At 38.5% G+C, this 21,758-nt stretch overlaps 1 protein-coding gene across 2 annotated transcripts in view; it reads left to right on the top strand.

Moving 5' to 3' along the window:
- Positions 1-7,876, top strand: part of COX16 (cytochrome c oxidase assembly factor COX16) — a 30,524-nt gene extending 22,648 nt beyond the window's left edge. For both annotated transcript variants that reach the window (XM_070593477.1, XM_070593478.1), the window contains exons 3-4: positions 5,733-5,795; positions 7,491-7,876. In XM_070593477.1, the coding sequence (XP_070449578.1) occupies positions 5,733-5,795; positions 7,491-7,607 (180 nt within the window). In that variant the 3' untranslated portion in view covers positions 7,608-7,876. The remainder of the gene's footprint in view (positions 1-5,732; positions 5,796-7,490) is intronic.
- Positions 7,877-21,758: the final 13,882 nt, after the last annotated feature.

The raw sequence follows: 21,758 nt of genomic DNA, 5'->3' as shown, positions 1-21,758 counted from the left end.
TCATCATCATTTAGGTTATATATCTCATTTTCTTTGGGATTGTTTTCTGTGTATTTGTTACTTTCTTTCTGTTCTGGAGATTTAATGTATTTTTTCATATTGCTTGATGTTGTTGATTTGTGCCTCCGCATGGAGATAGAGTTTAGTTGCTCCTTTCACTTGTTTCAGCTGCTGCGGTGGGGGGAGCAGCTGTTTATACTTCACCAACCAGGAACCCTGTCCGTAGTTGCTAACTGGGCCTGGGCCCCTCTTCGTAGCCACAGTGGCCCTTTGGATTCCCTCCTCTGCCGTGGGGGCCGTCACAGGGGGGCTTCAGGCTGCAGGTGCCTACTGTTGCAGCCCACCTAGATGTGCTCTCTCCTTGGGGTCTGCAACGGTGTTATGGGCTTTTCCAGCAGCCAGGGGTGGGATCACTTATATTTGTCGCTCCGTTGCTGTCGGCACCCACTGAATCTCACTTGTCCTCTATGGGTCGCAGGAGAGCTATTGGCATCTTCTACAGTCTGTGGTTAGTACACCTAGCTATGCTGCTTTTGCCCTGGGGTCTTCCAGCCTTGTGGCTGGCGGCTGGGTGCCTTCTACTGGTGCTGTGCAGAGGCTTTCCCTAAGGCTGCTGTGAGCCTGTAGGGTTTCCCCCTAGGCTACTAAGCTGGGTCTCTGGAACTCTCTCCAGCCCCAGTCCTCTCCAAGATCTCCAGCAATCCCTAGTCTCACGGGGCGGGCAACGGCAGCTGGGGGTCGCCCCGCCCTCTGGGCTTCTCTCCGGGCCTCTCCCGGAGCCGTGAATGCTCGGCGTGGCCCCTCTGCTAATGGCACACAGAGAGTTTTGTCTGCTGCCTGGGCGGAGCTCCGGCGCTTCCCTTCCGGGTCGCAGAACCGGCCTTTGAAAGTTCCCCCAGCCCCAGTCCTCTCCGAGATCTCTGGCAATCCCTAGTCCCACGGGGCGGGCAACGGCAGCTGGGGGTCGCCCCGCCCTCTGGGCTTCTCTCCGGGCCTCTCCCGGGAGCCCTGAATGCTGGGCGTGGCCCCTCTGCTAATGGCAGACAGAGAGTTTTGTCTGCTGCCTGGCGGAACCTCGGCGCTTCCCCTCCAGGTCACAGAACCGGCCCTTGAAAGTTCCCCCCGCCCCGGTCCTCTCCAAGATCTCCGGCAATCCCCAGCCCCACGGGGCGGGCAACGGCAGCCGGGGGTTGCCCCGCCCTCTGGGACTCCCTCCGGGCCTCTCCCGGAGCCGTGAATGCTCAGCGTGGCCCCTCCGCTAACGGCAGACAGAGAGCCCTGTCTGCTGCCCGGGCAGAGCTCCGGCGCTTCCCCTCCGGGTCGCAGAACCGGCCTTTGAAAGTTCCTCCAGCCCCGGTCCTCTCCGAGATCTCCGGCAATCCCTAGTCCCACGGGGCGGGCAACGGCAGCTGGGAGACCTCCGTACCCTCAGAGACTCTCTCTGGGACCCTCCGGGCGCCCCGAGCACCAGGCTGGGTCTCCCCGCCAATGGCGGGGAGAGACTCTCCCCGCGGGCCCAGGTGTGCAACTCCAAAGTTTCCCTCTGCGTTTAGGAGTAATTGCGGGGGGTTTAGGTAGGGTTCTGGTCACCTGTTTCCACCGTCGCTCCTCTGTTGTGTTCTCGCTCCTGCCCTAGATGTGTGTGGATCCTCTGGGGGCGTCTGTTGGAAGAAAGCCGCTTGCGGGTACTAGGCTGCCCGTCGGGGTCGGAGAGTTTTCACCTATTTCCACATCCTCCCGGAGGAAAGTCCGTCCGCCTTCCGATGTATAGTCGCGTGGGTGTCTCAGACGTCCTGAGATGCTGTCTGGATATCCTTTGTCAAGCGATAAGTGTCCAAATAATTGTAGACTCGAAGGGCGAGAGACAAAGAGGACTACTCACGGCGCCATCTTGGATCTTCTCTGCAATCGTTTCTTTTTGTCTTTTTTTTTCCTCCTTTGGATTACTAATACTTTATTATTATGTTTTTGTTCTGTTAGTTTGGAAGCTATACTTTATTCTTCCAGTAGAGGTTACACTAGAGATTATTATGGTCTGTAGTTTTGGGGTTTTTTTCCTTCTACTGTCTTGGTCTTGTTGGGGGGCAGAATATGCTACCCCAAAATGTGCCACTTTGGCATGTGTATTGTTTTGAGGTAAAGGCAGTTAAGACCTAGCAGGCTCAGGAAAAGCTTTTTACCTCTCTTTTAACTGCCTAAAAGAGTTTAGATAGGAGGCCTGTACCAGGAAGAGCGTTATTACCAGACATGACTTTTTATATCAGAAACAGTTATCTGCATGGCAGGGCAAACACTTGTTTACCAAACATTTGCTCTTCTCATCATCCTGTGAATTGTCTTCCTCCCTTTTGGAACCTGAGAGCTGTACCCACTTTTTCCTTAGCTCGGGATGGTATATAAGCCTCAGTTGCCTTACTGCCTGTGAGTCTCATGGCTTTGTGGAGCTCCCATACATACATAATTAAATTTGTTTTTCTCCTGTTAATCTGTCTTATGTCAATTAGGCCAACCAATGAACCTAGAAAGGAAGAAGGGAAAGTTTTTCCTCCCCAACAGTCTGGTTTTGGTATCAGGATAATGCTGGCTTCATAACATGAATTGGGAAGTGTTCCCTCCTTTTTTATTTTCTGGAAAAGATTGTGTACAATTGGTATTACTACTTCTTTAAATATTTTAGGGAATTTGTCAGTGAAACCATCAAAGCCTCAAGTTTTCTTTTCAAATGTTTTAAACTATAAGTTCAGTTTTTTAAATAGATAACACTATTCTAGTTAGGTATTTCTTTCTTTTACATTTTCTAATTCGTTTTTACTTGAGTAAAGAAACCCTATTGATATTGTTTGTGGATTTATGCACTTTGATTTTTGTGTGTTGATTTTGCCACTTTGTTGAATTCTCTTAACTGTGATCGTAGTAAATATTCTTTTTTTTTTTTTGAGGAAGATTAGCCCTGAGCTAACTACTGCCAATCCTCCTCTCTTTGCTGAGGAAGACTGGCCCTGAGCTAACATTCATGCCTATCTTCCTCCACTTTATACGTGGGACGCCTCCCACAGCATGGCGTGCCAAGCGGTGCCATGTCCGCACCCGGGATCTGAACCAGCGAACCCTGGGCTGCCGAGAAGCAGAACGTGTGAACTTAACTGCTGCTCCACCAGGCCGGCCCCAGTAAATATTCTTAATAGAGAAACTTTAGAAATATTCTCATTAAACCTAGGAAGAAGAAAAGAATATCTATAATTGTAACTACTTTTCAGTACTATTTTGGATATCATAGCCTATGTAATCAAACAGCAAAAAGAAATAAATGGTATGAAGTTTAGAAAGAAAGAGATGAAAATGTCATTTTTATGTACAGATGAAATGTTGTATACCAAGAAATTTGTCTACCCAAGAAGATTAAAACTACTAGAATGAAAAACTTCAACAAAAACAGTGTGGCTCTTCACTTCTAAAGACTTCATAATTTTCTCTTTGATTTCCTCTTTAACACATTAATGTATTTTAAAACCTTTTAGCTTTCATGTGTATGGATTCTTACTGCAAATATCTTTTTGCTATTGATTTTTAAGTGTTATCAATTGTAGTCAGTGAATGTGGTATGTATGTCAATATTTTCTACATGTGAATTTGCCTAGTTTTCCTTTCTGCCCTAGAACAAGTTTAATTTTTATAAATATCTTGTATGTATTTGATGAGAAATGGCAATCTAAATTTGCTGGGCTCAAAATTCTATATATACCTATTAGAAAACTTGTTAATTATTTTAGTCATCTTTCAGTAATCATGATTATAATCTGCTTAATCTGTTATGTTAAGCTCTTCTAGTATGTTTTGTGTGTTTATTTCTTCTTATATTTTTACCCATTTTGCTACATAAATTTCTAAGCAATGTAGTCACGTAATATTTTATAATTCTAATATCTTCTTGAAAAATTGTTTTATTTATCGATATAAAGTATTCCTTTTTGATGGTGTTTGCCTTGAATTCTGTTTTGTCCATTATGAATATTGCTATGTATTGAGCCCCCTGGCCCCACTAGTTTTTTATTGGTATATCATTTTTGTAACCCTCTACCTTCCAACCTTGTGCTTTCATTTTTTTTCTTTTAGTGCATTTCTTGTAAGTAGTGTATAACTGGATTTCTAAAAATTTGAGTCAGAAAATTTCTGTTACTTAATAGATTACTTCAACATTTACTGGGATTATTGATATGGTTGTATGTATTTCTACCTCTCAAAACAGTGATTGAGAAAAAATCAAGTAGAAACCAAGAAAGAAAAGAGAAAATATGAAAGTAAAATTGAGGTTCAAAGTAATCATCTCTCTATATCAACATTGAAGATGTAGCATCATCTTATTGTAGCATTTGAAGTTGCTTATGAGTAGTCTTTTTTTTCTAATTCTCATCCCTTTGTTAGTAGGCTATCTTTTCATTCTTTTTGAGATTTTCTTTTTATTTTTAATATTCTAAAGTTTTACTGTTACTTGATTAAGAATGGGCTCTTTTTTTGTTGTGGTGGTGGTTATTTATTTGTTTATTTTTGAGGAAGGTTAGCCCTGAGCTAACATCCACTGCCAATCATCCTCTTTTTGCTGAGGAAGATTGGCCCTGAGCTAACATCTGTATGCATCTTCCTCTATTTTATATGTGGGACACCTGCCACAGCATGGCTTGATAAGCAGTGCTTAGGTCTGCACCCAGCATCCGAACTTGTGAACCCCTGGCCATCGAAGCGGAGCGTGTGAACTTAACTGCTATGCCACTGGGCCAGCCCCTGTTGTGGTTATTTTTTATTTTGTTCTTTCTGTCTGAGAACTCATGTCCTCTCTATATATTGTATACTTAATTACTAATTATTTAATTATTGCCCTTCCTCCATTCTCCTTATTCTCTAATTCCAAAAGCCCTAACAGACATATATTAGAACTTTTGGATCTAGCTTTCATAATTTACCTTTTCTTTCATTTATCCCAATGCTTTCTGCATCATTCTAATGGAATCCTTAGGTTGTATTTCTGGTGTACTAATTTGGTCTTAAGCTATATTCAGTCACTATTCTGCTATTCCATTTATTTTAATTTGGGTTTTGTTGTTACTTATTAATTTCAGAAATCACTTTCTTCTTTCCTAAAGCCTTTGCCACACATAGGTAACAGGGCATCAGCTCCTGTTTACCATTGTGGAGTCTTGTCTAGTTCTTTTTAGATACTTCTTTGTTTCTGGTATATGGAAGGTGTTCTTTTTTGTTTTCAAGGGCAGCATTATATTTATTAGTATTTTTATGTCATTTCTATGTATAATAACATAATTTAGGATGGTGGTTGATAGCATGGACTCTGAAAGCTGGGAGCCAAGGTTCAAAGCCAAGTTCTGCCTTTTTGAGAAGTTAACTCAAACACCCTGTGTCCCATTATCCTTACTTGTGATCATCATAATAATACTTACCTCATAGGTTTTTGTGAGGATTAAGAGATAATATATGTCAAAACGCCTGGCACATAACAAGTGCTCCCTATCAATTGATAAGTAAATCTTAGCTGCAGTTACTTGTGGTGGTTGGTGGTGGTAGTACGTTAGTTATCATTATGCGATTGGATGGATAGTGGAGATTTTGCCATCTTTTTGTAATCCACCGTACCATCCCAGCCATCCCTTATGTAACTTTTTAAATTGAAAATTGAATCTAACTGACTTAAATAACTTTTGGCTCCTCTTTCTTTTCTACAGATTGATCCTGAATTAGAAAAAAAACTGAAAATGAATAAAATATCGTTGGAATCAGAGTATGAGGTACAATATGTTAATATAGTCTCTCTTTTGTAACAATCTTCCATGGCAGTGACTGGTTCTGTCTGCCTAAAGGTAAATTTAAGTTATTACCAGTGCAGAAAGAAGTTATTTCCCTTGAACATATGGTATTGGGACAACTATGTAGTCATTTGAAAAGAAAATAAAGATGGATATGTATTTTATATACTACAAATGAATAAATCCTAGATGGATCAAGAATTTAAAAATAAAAAACAAAATGCTAAAAGTACTAGGAGAAAAGAATGGAGATTCTTTCTTGTGGTCTTAAGTCAGAAAAGCCTGTTTAATACAAAACCTAGAAGCTTTTGTTTTTAAGATTTTTTAAAAAGATTTTATTTTTCCTTTTTTCCCCCAAAGCCCCCCGGTACATAGCTGTATATATATTTTTTCAGTTGTGGGTCCTTCTAGTTGTGGCATGTGGGATGCCGCCTCAGCGTGGCTTGATGAGCAGTGCCGTGGCCGTGCCCAGGATCTGAACCAGTGAAACCCTGGGCCACCAAAGCAGAGTGTACCAACTTAACCACTTGGCCATGGGGCCAGCCCCAATACAACACCTAGAAGCTTTAAAAGTAAAGGTTGATGAGTTCATACATAAAAATTCAAAAGTGCAGTCTAAAAAAAAAATGTATATAAAGTCACTAGTTAAATGAGAAATCCTAAAAATATTGTTTATCTTATCATGATGAATTAATTTATTTAAATATGAAGAGCATCTATAAACCAAGATGGAAAATTTAACTCAGTTGGTCAGTAGGAACATGGGCAAAGCATGTAAAGAATTCAGAGAAAAGGAAATAAATATCATTCTTAAACATAGGAAGAAATGCTTAATTTATACTAGGAATGTCAGTTAAAATTATAGTAAGGTGACGTTTTTCACGTATCTGATTAGCAAAAATCGAAGAGTTTAATGGCACATTGTATTATAGGATGTGGTGAAGGGAGGATGTTCCATCTCTTATAGTTCACTTTTTGTATGAAAATGCATGAAAGTTACTGTGGGAGTGGTGACAGAGGGTGAAGAAACGTTTGTGTTCTTGCCTTTTGTCCTGCCTTCTGTTGTGCTTGAGAGACACTTCACACTAACTGAAGGTAGATGATGCAAACTGGAATTGAAGCTAGTTTTTATTGCCCAGAAGGGCTTTGCTCGTGGCAGCTATGGGGAGTCTACTCGTACTGAAGCCCAAGCTCATTTCTCAGGTGCAGGACAAATCATCTTGTTCTCTTTTCTTCCTTCTGGCAGACTTGAGGATCACCACATTTGTTCTTTTCTTCTCATTTCCTATCATCACCCATGCTAATCTCTGCTGGTCATTATTATGCTAGATCAGCCTTAGAAGTTGGACTTTTGTTTTCCCAGTTTCTTCCCTTTCTTTGTGTTCTCAAAAATAAAGCTTGTGGACTCTTTTTCTGTTTTAATACTTTTATTCTTAAGGGGGAAAAGATAGGCATTAACATCAATAGCCCCAAGGAAAATTCTAAATCCTAAGAAATATGAACATTTATTCAATTATTATGCTTGATATGCAATTGATTTATTTGCTAATATTACAATTGAGCACCTGTTGGATTCTTTCCACTCAGTTATTTATTCATTCAGTGATGTCCTAATCAAAGTGACCGGGCTCCTACACTAATATATGTATATATACTTTAATTTTTATGGCTCTATAGAAAATAAAGGACTCTGCTTTTGATGACTGGAAGAATATTCGAGGACCCAGGCCTTGGGAAGATCCTGACTTCCTCCAAGGACGAAATCCAGAAATCCTTAAGACTAAGACAACTTGACTATGCTGATCCTTTTTTTCTTTTTTTTAATAAAAGTGTTCTCAACTGGAATTCCCATTACATGCTCCTATCATGTAAGGATGGGAAGTAAAATGGGAAGAAAATTTCAGACCTGCAGAAGCCTGGATGTGAGTAATTTGATGTCAGATGATCTTGATAAAAAGTCAAGTACTGGTTTTTATACGTCCCAACTTTTCCATTTGCAAATGAAAATAATGATGTTGACTACATATACTTTATACTGCTGAATAAAAACGTGAATACTGCTACTTAGAGAGTATTGTTTATTCCACTCCCAACTACCCTCCCATTTTCTTTTCCACCAGCTACCAGAGCAACATTTTGATACTTCAGTCTGATTCCTAATGAGAATAGTAGGTATGGAACCAAAGTTCTCACAGGAACATCAAGCAGAGATTTTATGTCAAACCTAGTAGGAAAGTAATATTGATCACAGTCTGATAAGAGTCTTGGTTTTATTTATAATACTTCACATGGTATGCTAATCAATTTCCAAAGCATCACCTGATAATTTTAGTGATATCATTAAAATGTGTTAAGGAAATTATATTATTGTTCCTGAGTAAAGCAAAAAATCATGTAGTACATATTATCTGTAGATATGGCAAAAGTATTGAGGTAATCCACAGATGACTGCAGTTTGCTAAACACTGATTTAAGCTATGCTTTATGCCTTAACATAATTTGCATGCAAATAGTGTAGTTTTTTTTTGTTTTTTTGTTTTTTTTTACTTGGGGTTTGCTATGATCTAAACACTAGGCAAAAGGGTAGAATTGAGGGAAGTTAATTTTTTTTCAACTCATGTTTTTCTCTTCACCCCCGTCTTGGGCAGCCTTGTCTTCCTACCTTCTGATATTTTCATGCTGAGAACCAGATGCCTAAAGTCTCAATTGAAATACACCTCCATAATTGCAAAAAATTATAAATCCACCTCACCTCTTCCCTAATTAAAAATCTCTATTTTCGGTGGGTTAGTTTTAGCAAAAAGGAAAGCAAGCTGATTATCTAGTGCTGATAATTTGTGATAGAGATGATTCATTAGTTACCTGAGGGACCAATTGGATTTCATAGGCAAACAAAAAAGAGAACCTCTACCTAAACCTCATTCCTTGTACTAAAAGTAACAGAAGGATGAGATTTAAATGTAAAACATAAAACCTTCAGAAGAAAATGGCGGAAAGTCTTCAGGACCTATTATATAGTTCTTGATAAATAGTTTTTGCCAAAAAATTCATAAAAGAAAAACTTGACAAAAAATTAGACCTCATCAAAATTAAAAGCTTTGGCTCTCCAAAGATACTTTTAAAAGGATGTAAAGGCAATCTTAAGACTGAGAGAAAATATTTGTAAACTACCTATCTGGCGACAGATTCATATCTAGAATATGTAAAGGACTCCAAAAACTCAACAGCAAAAAAGCAAACAATCCAATTAGAAAATAGACAAAAGAATACAGAGACATTGCACTGAAGAGGATATATGGATGGCAAATAAGCACATGAAAACAATATTTGACATCACTAGCCATTAGGGAAATACAAATTTAGACCACATTGAGAAATCACTACATACCTGTTAGAACAGCTAATATAAAAAGTAGTGACAATACCAAATGCTGGTGAAGATGTGGAGCAACTGGTTCTGTCATCCAATGCTGGTATAATACAAAATGGTACAACCAGTCTGGAAAACTGGCAGTTTCTTAAAAAGCAGCACAGGGGACTTAGAGTTTCCTGTCCAACATGTAGGAACCTGGGAAGTCATAGCTTCCATCCTAACACAAAGAAAAAAGCTGAAAAACTTAAAATCAACTGTTTGATCTATGAGAGAATTGAGGTCACAGGACAAATCACCACTCTGAAAACTTGACGCACTCTGAAAACACTGACAAATACAGAGAATCACAGTACCTGAAGGAGAAACCACTGTTGGAGCCAGTATCAGGCAGGAATACTTAAAGGGTAATTGACTAATTACGGAAGACCAAGCATGACTAGAGAGTTAAAAACTCCTGGAGACCAGGCAGGGGTACACTTTTGTGAAGTTTACTTCCTCAAGCCCCGCCAGATTCTCACAGTGAATATCAGAGAAAAACTCTCTGCTTCCATCAGGAGGAGGAGAAAGCAAACACTTTGAAATATGCCCCCCAAATTCTGTTCTTAACAAAAGTGTGGCCTCAAAGGAAACTATTTTACTAGAGCCCAATGACATTGGGTCTTAACAGTCTAACCAACTGCAGTAAGGGAAATATCCAACTCCGGTTCCCTTTAGTCTTCCTGTTTCACTGGAAGGGGGAGGGGTGTGGAAGGAAGACAGAAGCAGTTGTGAAGGTCACTCCCAGGGGCCCATGATCACTAAAAGACTGAGACCTAATCAAAAAACTATAGGATGTTCCTCTCCCCCTCCATATTACCACCACATCACTAAAGGCCTATTCACTAGAGTTTTATGCAGTGCAACTGGGTATCATGTCCAACTTTCCACAACAACAAAAAAAAACAAGGCATAGTCAAAGAGAAAAAGCCTAGTCTGAAGAGACAAAGCAAGCATCAGAATCAGATTCATATGTGCCAGCGATGTTGGAATTATCAGACTGAGAATTTAAAATAACTGATTAATATGCTAGGAACTCTAATGGAAAAAGTGTACAACATGCAGGAACAGATGGGTAATATAAGCAGAGAGATGGAAGTTCTAAGAATTAACAGGAAATTCTAGAAATAAAAAATTCTGTAACAGAAATGAACAGTGTCTTTGATGGGGTCAGCAATAGGGTAGATGTGACTGAAGAAGAAAACTGAAGAATAGAGAGGGAGGGAAAGGTACAAAGACATATACCATGCTAACACTAATCAGAACAAAGCTGGAGTAACTGTTTCAGGCAAAGCAGACTTCAGAGCAAGGAAAATTATCAGGGATAAAGAGGGAGCATTATGAAGTGATAAAGGGGCCAATTCTCCAAGAAGACATCATAATCTCTAGTGTGTTTGCACCTAATGACAGAGCAGCAAAACACATGAAGCAGAAACTGACAGACTATCAAAGAGAGAGAGATGAATCCACTATTATGGTTGGAAACTTCAACAGCTGTTTATCAGAAACAGATAGATCCAGCAGGGAGAAAATCAGTGAGTTGATTCAACATAGTTGAAATCAACAACACCATCAATCAACTGGTCTAACTGACATCTACAGAATACTTCGTCAAACAACAGCAGAATACACTCTTCTCCAACTCAGACAGAACATTTCCCAAGACAACATGAAACACACATTAACAAATTTAGAAGAATAGAAATCATAAAGTATACTCTCAGACCACAATGGAATTAAACTAGAAATCAATAACAGGTAGTTGGAAAATCCCAAATACTTGGAGATTAATCAACACAATTCTAACACATGTGTCAAAGAAGTCTAAAAAGAAGTGAAAAATAATTTCAATGAAGTTGAAAATACAACTTATCAAAATTTGTTAAATGCAGTGAAAGCAATTTTTTGAGGGAAATTTATAGCATTGAATGTGTATATTAGAAAAAGAAAATTCTAAAATTATTAATCTAAGCTTCTACTTTGGGAAAATAGAAAAAAGGACAAATTAAATCCAAAGTAAGCATAAGAAAGTAAATAATAAAAATTAGAGCAGAAATCTATAGGGAAAATCAAACAAAACCAAAAGCTGATTCTTTAAAAAAGATCAATAATATTGACAAACGTTTAGCCAGTCTAAGAAAAAAAGAGAGAAAAGACACAAATTACTAATATCAGAAATGAAAAGGAACATCACTACTGACCTCATAGACATTAAAAGGATAATACAGGAATATTATGAACAACTCTATGCGCACAGATTTGATAACCCAGGTGAAATGGATAAATTCCTTGAAAGATAATCTGCCAAAACTCACACAAGAAGAATTAGATAATCATTGAATAAGCTCGTCTATTAAAGAAAATGAATCACAATCAATAACCTTCCAAAACAGAAAGCACCAAGAACAGATGGGTTCACTGGTGAATTCTACCAAACATTTAAGGAAGAACTTACACCAATTCTCTACAATCTCTTTCAGAAAATAGAAGCAGAAGAAATACTTTCTAACTCATTCTGAGGCCAGCATTACCCTAATAGCAAAAGCAGACAAAGACATTACAAGAAAGGAAAACCATAGATCACTGTCTCGTTAAGATAGATATAAAAATCCTGAACGAAACATTAGCAAATCAAATCCAACAATGTATAAAAGGAATTATACACCACAACCAAGTGGGATTTATCCCAAGTATTCAAGGTTGGTTGAACATTCAAAAATCAATTAATGTAATCCATCACATCAAAAAGCTAAAGAAGAAAAATCATATGATCATATAAGTTCATGCAGAAAAAGCATTTAGTGAAATCCAACACCCATTCATGATAAAAATCTCAACAAACTAGGAATGGAGGGAAACTTCCTCAACTTGATAAAATCTACAAAAAATCTACAGCTGACATGCTTAATGGTGAGAAACTGGATACTTTCTCAGTAAGATCAGGAACAATACACAATGTCTCCTCTTAACCACTCCTATTTAACATCATTTGGAAAGTCCTAGCTAATGCAATAAGACAAGAAAGGTAAAGGCAGACTAGAAAGGAAGCAATAAATGTGTTTGTTCACATGTGACATAGAAAATCTTGAAGAATCAACACAAATACTCCTGGAACGAGTAAGTAATTATAGCAAGGATGAAGGATACAAGGTTAATATACAAGTCAATTGCTTTCCTATATACCACAATGAATAACTGGAATTTGAAATTAAAAGCACAATTTAATTTATTAGCATAAAAAACCTTTTGGTATAAATCTAACAAAATATGTACAAGATCTAAATGAGGAAAACTACAAACCTCTGATGAAAGAAATCAAGGAAGATCTAAATAAATGGAGTGATATGCCATGTTCATGGATAGGAAGGCTCAATATTAAGATGCCAGTTCTTCCTAGTTTTGTCTATAGATTCAATGTAATCCCAATTAAAATCCTAGCAAGCTATTTTGTGAATGTCAACAAACTTATTCTAAAGTTTTATGGAAAGAATTAAAGGAAGATATGATGACAATGATTCATCAAATAGAGAACATTGATAAAGAGGGAGAAATTACAAAAAAGAAACAAATGGAAATTCTGCAGTTGAAAAGCACAATGGCCCAAATGAAAAATTCACTAGAGAGGTACAACAGTAGTCTTCAGTACAGAAGGAAGACTTGAATAACATGAAGATGAATAGAGATTATGCAATCTGAAACACAGAAAGGAAAAATAATGAAAAAGCTGAAAAGAGCCTCAGAGAAATGTCAGATACCATTAAGTGCACCAAATATGCTCACCAAGAGCAAGAGAAGGAAAGGAGAGACAGAAAGGAGTGTAAAGATATCCAAAGAAAGAATAAAAGCTTCCAAAAATTGATGTAAAACATTAATCTAAATATCCAAGAAGCTCAACAAACTTGTAGCATAAATGCAAGGAGATTCACATTGAGACACATCATAGTCAAAATGTTGAAATTGAAAGAGAAAATCTCAAAAGCAGCAAGAGAAAATACACTAAGATTGACAGATAATTTCTCATCAGAAACAAGTCCAGAAGGCTGTAGGATGAAATATTCAGGTGCTGAAAGAAAAAAATAGTCAACCAAGAAACCTATATCCAGGAAAAGTATCTTTAAACAATGAAGGTGAAATGGCTATTTCCAGATAAACAGAAGCTGAGAGAATTCTTTGCTAGCAGATCTGCCTTATAAGAAATATTGAAGAAATCTCTTCAGGCTAAAAGGAAGTAGTAAGATAGTAATTTCAATCCACAAGAAAAGACAAATAGTGCTGATAAAAGCAATTAAATAGGTAATTACTTTTTTTTAAGTATAATTACAATTTCTTTTCCTTTCTTCTCTTAATTCATTTAAGAGCAAATAAAACACTTTCTATAAAATGTACTTTGAAGTCTTAACATATAGAAATGTAATATATTAGACAATAATAGAACAAAAGGAGGAGGTGGAAAAGAAACTTTATTGGAGCAAGGAAATGACACTCAATGGAAATTAAATCCATAGGAAGCAATGAAGAGAACCAAACATGGTAAATAGGGTTAATATAAAAAGTTTATAAGTAAGTTTTTAAAAAACTTATCTTCTTTAAAACACATCAGATAGCATAAAGCAATAATTATAACACTTTTCTTGGGCTTGTGACATGCATAGATGTAATTTATATAAGAATAATACCACAAAAAAGAGGATCAAGGTAAATGTAAGGAAAATTTCTATATCTTATTGAAATTAAGTTAGTATAAATCTGAAGTAGATTCTGGTAAATTAATGTATATTCTAAGCCCTAGAGTAACCCTTAAGAAAATCACTCGAAAATATAGTTGAAAATTATAAAAGGAATAAAATGTTATACTAGAAAATAACCTCTTGATACAAAAGAAGGCAGTTATGGAGGAATAGAGAGAGAAAAATATGTAAAACATATAGAAAACAAATAGTAAAAATGGCAGAAGGAAGTCCTACTTATCAGTTTCCATTAAACATAAAAGAATTAAACTCTCCAATTAAAAGGCAGAGATTGACAGAATGAATAAAAAACATGATCCAACTATATGCTGTTTACAAGAGGCTCACTTTAGATTCAAAGACACAATAAGTTGAAAATATAAAAATGGAAAAACACACACCATGTAAATAGGGAACAGAGAGCTGCATTGGCTATCTAATATCAGGAAAAGTGTACTTTGAGGCAAAAATTATTACTAGAGACAAAGAGGAACATTCTATAATGATAAATGGTCAATAGTTCAAGAAGATGTAACAATTATAAAACATATGTACAACTTAAACACAGCCCAATAATATAGGAGGAAAAAATTTAGAAAAAGACAATTCTATGATAATAGTTGGAGACTTCAATACCCACTTTCAAAAACTGATAGAACAACTAGGCAGAAGATCATCAAGTAAACAGAAGACTTAAAAACATTGTAAGCCAACTAGACCTGAAAAACATCTATGGATCGCTCAGCCCAACAATAGCGAATACACAGTCTTCTCAAGGGCACATGGAATGTTCTCCAAGATAGACCCTATGCTAGGCCATAAAACAAGCCTTCAATAAATTCAGAAGGATTTCAGTCATACAACATGTTGTGGAATTAAATTAGAAGTCAACTATAGAGGGAAATTTTTGAAATTTACAAATATGTGAAAATTAAATGCAATTAACTGTCCAACTGTCAGAGAAGAAATCACAAGGTAAATTAGATATACTTTGAAATGAATTAAAATGAAGACACAACATATCAAAACTATGGGAGGCATCTAAGTAGTACTTAGATGGAAATGTATATTAAAGAAAGAAAAGATCTCAAATTAGTAACCTGAAATTCTACCTTAATACACTTGAAAAAGAAGAGCAAACAAAAACCTAAAGTAAAGTAAGCAGAAGAAAGTAAACAATAAAGATAAGAACAGAAGTAAACAAAAGATAACAGAAAAATAGAGAAATCAATGAAACCAAACTTGATTTTTTTAAAAGATCGACAAAATTGACAAGGCTTTAGCTAGATTGACCAAGATAAAAAAAGAAAGAAGTCTCAAATTATTAAAATCAGAAATGAAAGAGGGGACATTACCAGCAACCTTACAGAAATGAAAAAGAAAAAAAAGGACTATAAGGGAATGCTTTGAACAATTTTTTGCTGATAAATTAGATAATTTAGATTAAATAACAAATTCCTATAAAGACACAAACTATCAAAATTGATTAAAGAAGGAATATAAATCTGAATAGACCTGTAACAGGTAAAGAAATTAAATTAGTATTTTTTTTTAAAGTCCACGCCCAGATGGCTTTGTTCAAAAGACTTTATTCAAAAGACTTAATACCAATTCTTCACGAACTTTTCCAGAAAAACATAAGAGGGTAGAATACTTACTAACTCACTCTGTGAGGCTATTATTATCCTGATACAAAAACCAGACAAAGATATCACAAGAAATTTACAGACCATAACTTTTATGAATGTAGATGCAAAAATCCTCAACAAAATACTAGCAAACCAAATCCAGTAGTATATAGAAAGGATTATACATCATGATCAAGTGAGATTTATCTCAGGAATGCAGGATTGATTTAACATTCAAAAATTATGTAATACACTATATCAGTAGAATTAAGGACCAAAACCATGTGATCATATCAAGATGCAGAGAAACATCTGACAAAATTCAACACCTCTTCATGATAAAAACACTCAGCAAACTAAGAATAGAAAGAAACATCTTCTACCTAATAAAAGGAATCTACCACAAACAAAAAAACCACTTCTCAATAGCTAACATCATATTTAATAGGCAAACAACGAGTGCTTTCCCCCTAAGATCAGAAAGACAAGAATGTCTGCTCTCACCATCGCTATTTAACGTTGAACTGGAGGTTTTAGCCAGGATGATTAGGAGGGGGAAAAAGGAAATAAGAAGCATCCAGATTAGAAAGGAAGAAGTAAAACTATGTCTCTTTGCAGATGACATGATCTTGTCTATAGAACATTCTAAGGAATCCACTAAAAGCTATTATAACTAATAAATTAATTCAGCACTCATAGGAGTTCTAGATACTTAAGAATTGGATGAGACTGTCAGCCTCAAGGGCAGAGAATGTTTCTTTTAAGTATCCTGCCCCATCTCTTCTCCTCTCTCCTCTCTTCACCAGAACACCAAACACAATGCTTCTGAGCTGACCTGAAGTGAAGTAGGTCCTTTTCCTGGTCTTTCCAAGCTGCTAGTAAGGAGTGAATATATCAATTTAAGACGTTGATATCTTTTGTCTTTGAGAATCCATGGGAGCGTTTCAATTTACAATGCAGTTGACTGGCTGTGTTCTATCATTGTCTTTGAGTTCCCCACCCTAAAGAAAACTCAGCTTTCTGACACAAAGTATTAGTAATCAATGTAAAATTTACTGAAGATTCCATAGAGAAGAGAAGGTTTACACTGCACACCACACAACGAGTAACTCAGGAAATCCCCTTACTAAATTTCTCTTCCCCACAAAGCCCATCACGAGCACCCCATCCTCTCCTCACTTGGCCATTTCCCTATGTAGGGCCCAGCCTGGATGGCTCTTCTGTTGCTCCTAACCCATACCGTCCCAGCTCGTTCCCTCTCCCTCCCTCCCTCCCTCAAACTCATTACTTTTACACACACAGCAAATTAACTTTTCCCCAGCTCCTGCAAACTGGCACGTCCCTCCCCAGATCCTCTGCAAATAAGTTCATTTCTGTCACAGGGAACTAGTGAGGAATATTACATTCCATAAATTAAATATACATGTATTGGGAAAATTATTTTGCTACTTCGTGCCTCAGTTTCCTGGGAATAATAATAACAGCAGTGACATCATAGAGTTGATGTGAATTAACTACATAAAGTTCTTAGAATGAGTGGTGCAGATGAAGCACTGGACAGATGTTAGTTGTTATTATCAAATAGAAAGGGATTATTAGTACCAACAAAAGTTCTTGTCAAAATGTCACATCTAAAATAATATTTTAATAACACTGCTCAGCCACCTATTAAATTAATAGCAGTTAATCTTTTTTTTAAGATTGGCACCTCAGCTAACATCTGTTGCCAAACTTCCCTTTTTCTTCTTCTCCCCGAAGCTCCCCAGTACATAGTTATATATTCTAGTTGCGGGTCCCTCTGACTCTGCTATGTGGGACGCCACCTCAGCATGGCCTGATGAGCAGTGCCATGTCCATACCCAGGGTCCGAACTGGCAAAACTCCAGGTCACTGAAGCAGAGCACATCAACTTAACCACTCGGCCATGGGGCTGGCCCCACTTAGTAATTGATCTTGTGAGGAAAGATCTATCTAAATGATCTTATATGTCTGTTCTGCAATTAGCAAAATTCAGTGGGAAAACTTGCAAGCTGATAGAACTGAAGTGGAATCTTGGATCTGTCAGTTTGTCAGACTACAAACTGTGTAGTCTCACACAAATTACGTAGCCTACTTGAGTCTCGGTTACCTCATCTGTGAATTGGAGTTTTTCGTTCCCTGTGTCAATTATCCCAGGTGAGGTATGCAAGGAACTCAGCAAAGAAGATAGGTGATAAATGAATGGCGAGTATTATTACTGATTAGTGGATGAAAAAGAATCTGCTTACAGATGATAGACATTCTGTCCTAAATCATTTCTTCAAATAATTCAGTTAAAAATATTTCTGTGGTTTCTTTCCTGCTTTTTGACCCTTAAACAATGTTTAACCTGCTGGATGCATCACCAAATGATGGAAGGTAAGTGGACAAAAGATTTCTGAAATGGGATTTTCAATTTCCTCTAGATTGTGAGAGAGGAGACCAGACTCTGACAACAACAGGGTTGAGAGGCATAACTCTGGTGTGTGATGCTCCCAACAGAAATCATCCTGGTATGGGAAAGCCTTGGAGTCACTGCCTCACACCACCAGAGGGCAGGCTAAGACCACAGAACACTGAGTTTTGGGGCGCTGCCTCTTGGATGAAGTCCAGCTCTGGTATAGGGGTGCTCTCTCCCGTAATCATGATTCCTGACTTCCCTCTCTGAGTTTTCATTTTAGATACTGTGAGGCCAGGAGATTCCAGGCTAGGTGAATCACCTTGGTGACTGCATCCTCTTTGTGCAGAGCTGCCTTCCCAAGGAGTGTAGCTCTGTGGCCTGCCCTCAGTGTAAGCTGCCAGTCTATCATATCCTCAGGGGGCACGTTTACTACAGTGCACCGAAGGGACAACATCCTTGCATATTGCATTTCCCTTGACCGGGGGAATCTCTTTTGGGCAAGTCAAAGTCTTCCTCAGGCATTGGGAGAACAAAGTAAGAAACTTCAGACCCTACAGTGGTGTGAGAAGATGCCCAGCTTTCAGAAGTCCCGGCACTTTGCCAGCAAAGATGCAGCAGTGAGGTTCTTCAAGGCTTGTTTGGTGATTTTTATGGGAGGGGGCCTGGGTGAGCAAACTAATTATATTGGAGTATGACCCTCTTTAAACACACAGGAAAAGAATCTTGACCAAACCCTTGTAAAGTTGTCTATGCCTAACCAGTTCATTGGACTTTACAGTATTGTGAAGGCCCCAAGGGCAGCCTTCTTTCCCCTACCTGCTGGCTTCCCCTTCTCTCCCCATCAAGGAAGGGCAAGAAGCCACCACAGTTGTCACCCCTTTTCCCTTCTTCCTTTGCTATGCTCTCTTAATTGCTTTTACCATGAGCTTTCTCTGAAATTCTGGTGTGTGAGACCAGAAAGGCCTATACAGATGGCTAAGTGCCATACCATCCCATGGGCCCAGGCAACAGTTCCTGATGCAGCCCCAGAAAATACTGTCTCCTACATACAATTCACTGGGGGGAAAAAAAAAAAACTTAGGCTCTTCATCAATTTCCTCCAGCTAATAACCTCAGCTTTTCCTACAACTGATACAGGGCCTACATCTATTAACAGGGGCTTTTCCTACAGGGCCTACTTTATTAAAGCGTCAGAAAATTAGGGAATGTGAAATTAAGAAAGAAGCTTAAAGATCACCTACCTTCGACTAAGACCCTTATTTTACAGAAGGGGAAGATAAGGCCAGAGAAGAAAGGTGACTTTCCCAAGGTCACATAGCTGGTTAGTAAAAGATTCTAGACTGAAATCCAGTTACCCTGCCTACGAGGTGAAGACAGTCCTGTTCACCCTCAGTTTAAAGTGTTGGGTGGGAACCGTTATTTTTTCCCAAAGGTAATAAAGTCTGCATGTCTCTATTTGTGAATGTGGGGTGAGGAGACAAGCCCCTAGGAGCAAGTACAATGTTTTCAGCATTTATAATGGTACTACATGAATACATACTAAAAAACATTTATTAAATGAATGGATGGACATGTGTGAACAGGAGGATGGAGAGTGGCCATGTGCACAATATTACCCATGGCTCAACAAAAGCAGACAAGTCAGGGGCACATGGGTGTTAGGGAGTGTGTTTGTCTCCTGGGTATGAAGCCTGCGTGAGGTAGAGTGTGTCTATGCATAAGCCGTGTCTCTAAGTACCAGGTATGCTGAGAGTCCAGTCTGTGAGCCCAGGATTGGACTTAACCTCTTTGGGCTCCATTCCTTTATCTTGCGTAACATTAAGTAACTAATGTAGATCTCCAGGAATTGTCCCAGACCTATGTCAGACCACAGGCCTCAAGGAGGGAATGAATTTCACAGGAAGGTTATTTTGTCTTGTGGTCTTATAACACTGCGCTCTTTTTTTGGGAGGGGAGAGGCGGGTGGGGAGGCGGTCTTCCTGGAACATGTAATGGGTAGAAACCCAGCATTCCCACCTCTTAGTCTCCAACACTCCAAAATCTCAAGTCCCACTTCTCCCTCTCCTCTGTTCATGAGAAATGAGAACTTGGAAAAGAGAGAATTTTGAACTGCTTGTAGCTGGTGAAACAATCTTAAAATAACCAGTGGGCTGTCTAAATTTTTACTACCTAGCTGGCCACTGATTTCATTTTATATCCCTTCCATATCCAGTGAAATCAGTGTCCTGTAACCATTTATTCTTCTTTTATCTGTTATGGGAAAATGTTCCTAAAACACAAAGGAGCTGGTTTCTTAAATTACATTTCATACTGCCATCCCCAGACCACCCACCACTTATGAATATATCTGTCCCAAAGTTCTAGTCTTGCGACATCAGGTAGATGATGAGATGGGAGAGGAGACTGGAAGAAGAGGACCAACAGAGAGCAGCTCCTGTCTTTTGGAGACAAGGTTCCTGGCACTTGACAGATCAGGTAAAGGAGAGTTGTGGCTCTGAAGGTTTGCCGAGTGGGTTCTGCCACTGCCTCCAGTGTCTGGAGCAGGCTTGACCTCCCCAGCTGGGGCTGTGACCCCAGCACAAGCAGCTATATTACCATGGCTGGAGGTCGTCCTTGCTACTGAGTCAAATTGTAATATGTTTCTCTGGAAATGAAAATTAACCTGAGCTTAATTCCTATCTCTATAAAAATAAATACCAGATGAATGAAAAGGTGACATACCCTAACTCACCATGATATACAGTCAATTTTGTGCAGGGAATGGGCTCATTTAAGTTCTCTTTGATCTCATCAACAAATGCATATCACATTTAAATTCAGGTTCCAGCCTCTTTGCTCAAATCAGTTTTATGATATGTTGCAATGCACAAAAATGTACCTGGGTGCTAGGGGTTAGGTTTCTGATAGGCTCAGAGGTTACAGTGGGAAAATAGGATCTATAAAGAAAAATATTAGGAATGGAAACATTTAGTCTGAGACTGGTCAGGATAAGGATGACATAAATATGCCCCCAAATGTGGGAATTTTGCAAAGCAACCGCTGATCAGTTTTTGTTTGTTTGTATCACCTTGTAAGCCTAAGGAAAGACACAAAGTGCTTTACTGACAGCAAAACATGACAGATCCTGGACGGAATAAAATGTTAGGACGTCAGCAGTCAGGCAGCTCAGGGGGTTTCTATCATGGGCAAATTCTAGCAGAGAAGAGATGGTAAGGATTAATTAATGTGACAGTTTTTTATTGAGTTACTACCATGAGCCAGGCAACAATTTCCCATTTGTAATACATCAATGTTAATAAAAGAAAAAGAGCCCTGCCCTCATGGACCTTATGTTCTAGCATCTGGATATAGATATTATGTAATAAACATGTAAGTAGGTAAATTCTGTGGTATGTTATAGGAAAAAAAATAAAGAAAGATGATGGGATTTGGGAGTTTGTAGGGGAAGAGACAGCCGTTACAATTTTAAATAGCGTACTCCAGATAGGCCTCAAGGGGAGGTTGACATTTGAGTAAACACCTGAAGGAAGTAAGGCAGTTAGCCACGTGCATATCTAGGGTAAGTGGGCTCCAGGCAGAGGAAACAGCCAGTGCAAAGACCCTGAGATAGGAGTGTGATTGGAGGAACATAGGAGGCAAGCAGGATTGAAGCCAAGTGATTCAGGGGGAGGGTAACAGGAGGAAAAGGGAGTGGGGAGGGGCAGACCATGGGCTTTCTGGGCCATTTTAAAGCCTTTGGATTTTCTCTGAAGGGCGTGGTGA

Source organism: Equus przewalskii, chromosome 25, assembly GCF_037783145.1.
Source record: "Equus przewalskii isolate Varuska chromosome 25, EquPr2, whole genome shotgun sequence".
Lineage (NCBI taxonomy): Eukaryota > Metazoa > Chordata > Mammalia > Perissodactyla > Equidae > Equus > Equus przewalskii.
The sequence above is the reverse complement of the archived record's forward strand: the minus strand, read 5'-3'. Positions and strand labels throughout refer to the sequence as shown.